A 2,293-nucleotide genomic window follows, 5' to 3' on the forward strand; every position below is an offset into this window, starting at 1 on the left:
AGCGGTTTGTGGCGGTGCGCTGACCGCGCGCACCAGAGGGACTTAGCCAAGGACTTGGTCAAACCGCAGCCATGAATGCGCTCAGCTGTCCGCGCGCCACTTGGCCGAGCCCCTCCGCTCCCCTGTTCTCTCTCCCTTCCAGACGCCTCTCAGGGCTTTGGGGCGCCCCTATACTGCCACGTGAACAGTGTGGGGAGAGGATGGTGTGGAGGGGGCCCAGAGGCTGGCGATCGGCCTTCTGGGGGTAGAGCTCGCCTCCTTTGCACCCCTCCCCTCCTGGTCTTCAATCTCTCTCCACGGAGAAGGGCGCCTGCTCCCCGCGCGTGTCCCTCCATCCTGGTCCCACCTACCCGGGACCGAGTGTCCCCACCAGCGGTCAGCTATTGGCCCTCTTCTCTCGCCGCCCTGAAGCCGCCTGGGCAGTGCCCGCGCGCCCTCAGCCTCCGCCGTGTTCGTAGGCGGCGCTGTTGGGCAGCAGGTCGCCGCGACCCCCGCTGTAGACCACCACGCCTGGAGGGTAGTAGAGCAGGTCGGGCTCGGCGGCCACACGGAGCGGCGCCAAGGCCTGCAGCCCCTGCTCCTCAGGCTCCGGCTTGGTGGTGGCGGTGAAGGGCCGCGTGCCGGTGAGCGAGGGCGACGCGATGCGCCACAGCAGGCTCTTGAGCGCCTTGCGGAACTCGCGGCGCACCAGGCAGTAGAGGACCGGGTTAAGGCAGCTGTTGCAGTGAGCCAGGCATACGCTCAGCGGGTGCGCGTACTGGTGGAAGAGAAAGTACTCGTGGCTGAAGGGCACGGCGTCGAACTTGATGAGGATGCCCCAGGCGGTGACCATCTGGTTGGGCAGCCAGCACAGGAAGAAGGACAGGACCACGATGGTCACGGACTTGGTGACCTTGGACCGTCTGCGGGCGCTGGCCTCAGCCAGGCCTCTCCCGGGCGCCACGGCCCCGCCCTGGGCCCCCGCCGCGCGGCGGTCCGAGATGAAGCGCACTAGCAGCAGGTAGCACAGGCAGATGACTGCCAAGGGCAGCACGAAGCCCAGCAGCACCTTCTGCGTGTGGTAGAGGCCCAGCCAGAACTGCCCATCTCCTGGCCGCCGCTGGTCAGGGAAGCGCACCAGGCAGAGCTCTTCGCCCAGCACCTTGGTCGTGGAGGCGAAGATGCCGTTGGGCAGCGAGGCCAGCGTAGCCGAGGCCCAGATCAACACACACAACGCCTTGGTCGAGAAGCAGCAGCTGCCTCGCACGCTGCGGCCGCAGCAGGCAATCCGGCCGTGGCCTCGGGTCCGCTGGCTCTTGAGGGCGGAAGCCACGGAGTAGTAGCGCGCCACGCTCATGGAGGTCAGGAAGAAGACGCTGGCGTACATGTTCAGAGAGGACATGATGGACACAATCTTGCACATGGCCGTGCCAAAGGGCCACTTGAAGTCCAGCGCACTCTCCACCGCCCAGACGGGCAGGGTGAGCACGAATAAGAAATCGGTCAGCGCCAGGTTGGTGACGAAGAAGTTGATGGAGGACTTGCGCCAGCCCTGCTTGCTTTTCATCAGGTAGAGCACCAGCAGGTTGCCCGCCAGCCCCACAGCGCAAACCACGGAATAGACCACGATGATGAGGATCCGCAGGCCCTCGCCGCTGCCCCAGCGGTCTGGCAACTCCAGCCCCAGCTCCCACCACCAGTCTTGGAGCCGCAGAGACGACGCGTTGCCGCTCGCATTGCCCACTGTAGTCTCATTCATGATGGCGAGGGCGCGACGGCCTCTAGGTCATGTTCCAGGGGCACGAGTTGCAACAGAGTCGGACTCGCCCGGGGCGCCGCTTCCGGGGAGAGGGCGCAGGGCGTGGGAGAGTTGAAAGCGGGGGTTGAAGACAGCGCCTGGCAGCTAGGGGCCGAGCGCGTTCCCGGCGCGCGGGCGCTGCGTTGCGCTGGGGAGGGAGCTGCGCTCCGGGTCTGCTAGGAAGCCCAGTGCGGCTCCTAGGGCGAGCTGGCTGCCGGCTCAGAAGCTCTCGGGCCAGGTCTTTGGTACTATTCAGATTCAAAACTCTCTGGGTCTCCGGCTGTCACTGGGTGCTGGAGCGTAACCCACCAGATTGCACCGGAGCGCGATTCCGGGCTCGCGCCTTCTCATTGTAAATACCTTTGTGGGTTTCCTCTGCTCCTCCTGGACGAGGTTTCGGTCCTTTGAGAGATCGGTGTTCCGTCCGCCTCGCTCGGATTGCTTGGAGGGCTGTCGGCGTCGCCCTCCTGCCGTGGAGAGACTGTCTCTCCGTGGTGATCAACTCCCGGGGTGTTG

The 2,293-nt window shown here is 65.7% G+C and overlaps 1 protein-coding gene across 1 annotated transcript; it reads right to left on the reverse strand.

Moving 5' to 3' along the window:
- Nucleotides 1-436: 436 nt before the first annotated feature.
- RXFP3 (relaxin family peptide receptor 3) lies at nt 437-1,738 on the reverse strand. Its single transcript, XM_004698368.1, has one exon. It carries the CDS (start codon nt 1,736-1,738, stop codon nt 437-439), a length of 1,302 nt encoding a protein of 433 aa, XP_004698425.1.
- Nucleotides 1,739-2,293: the final 555 nt, after the last annotated feature.

The sequence above is a fragment of the Echinops telfairi genome, unplaced genomic scaffold (assembly GCF_000313985.2).
Source record: "Echinops telfairi isolate 266 unplaced genomic scaffold, ASM31398v2 ScPeMD7_7469;HRSCAF=8507_1, whole genome shotgun sequence".
NCBI classification, from domain to species: Eukaryota; Metazoa; Chordata; class Mammalia; order Afrosoricida; family Tenrecidae; genus Echinops; species Echinops telfairi.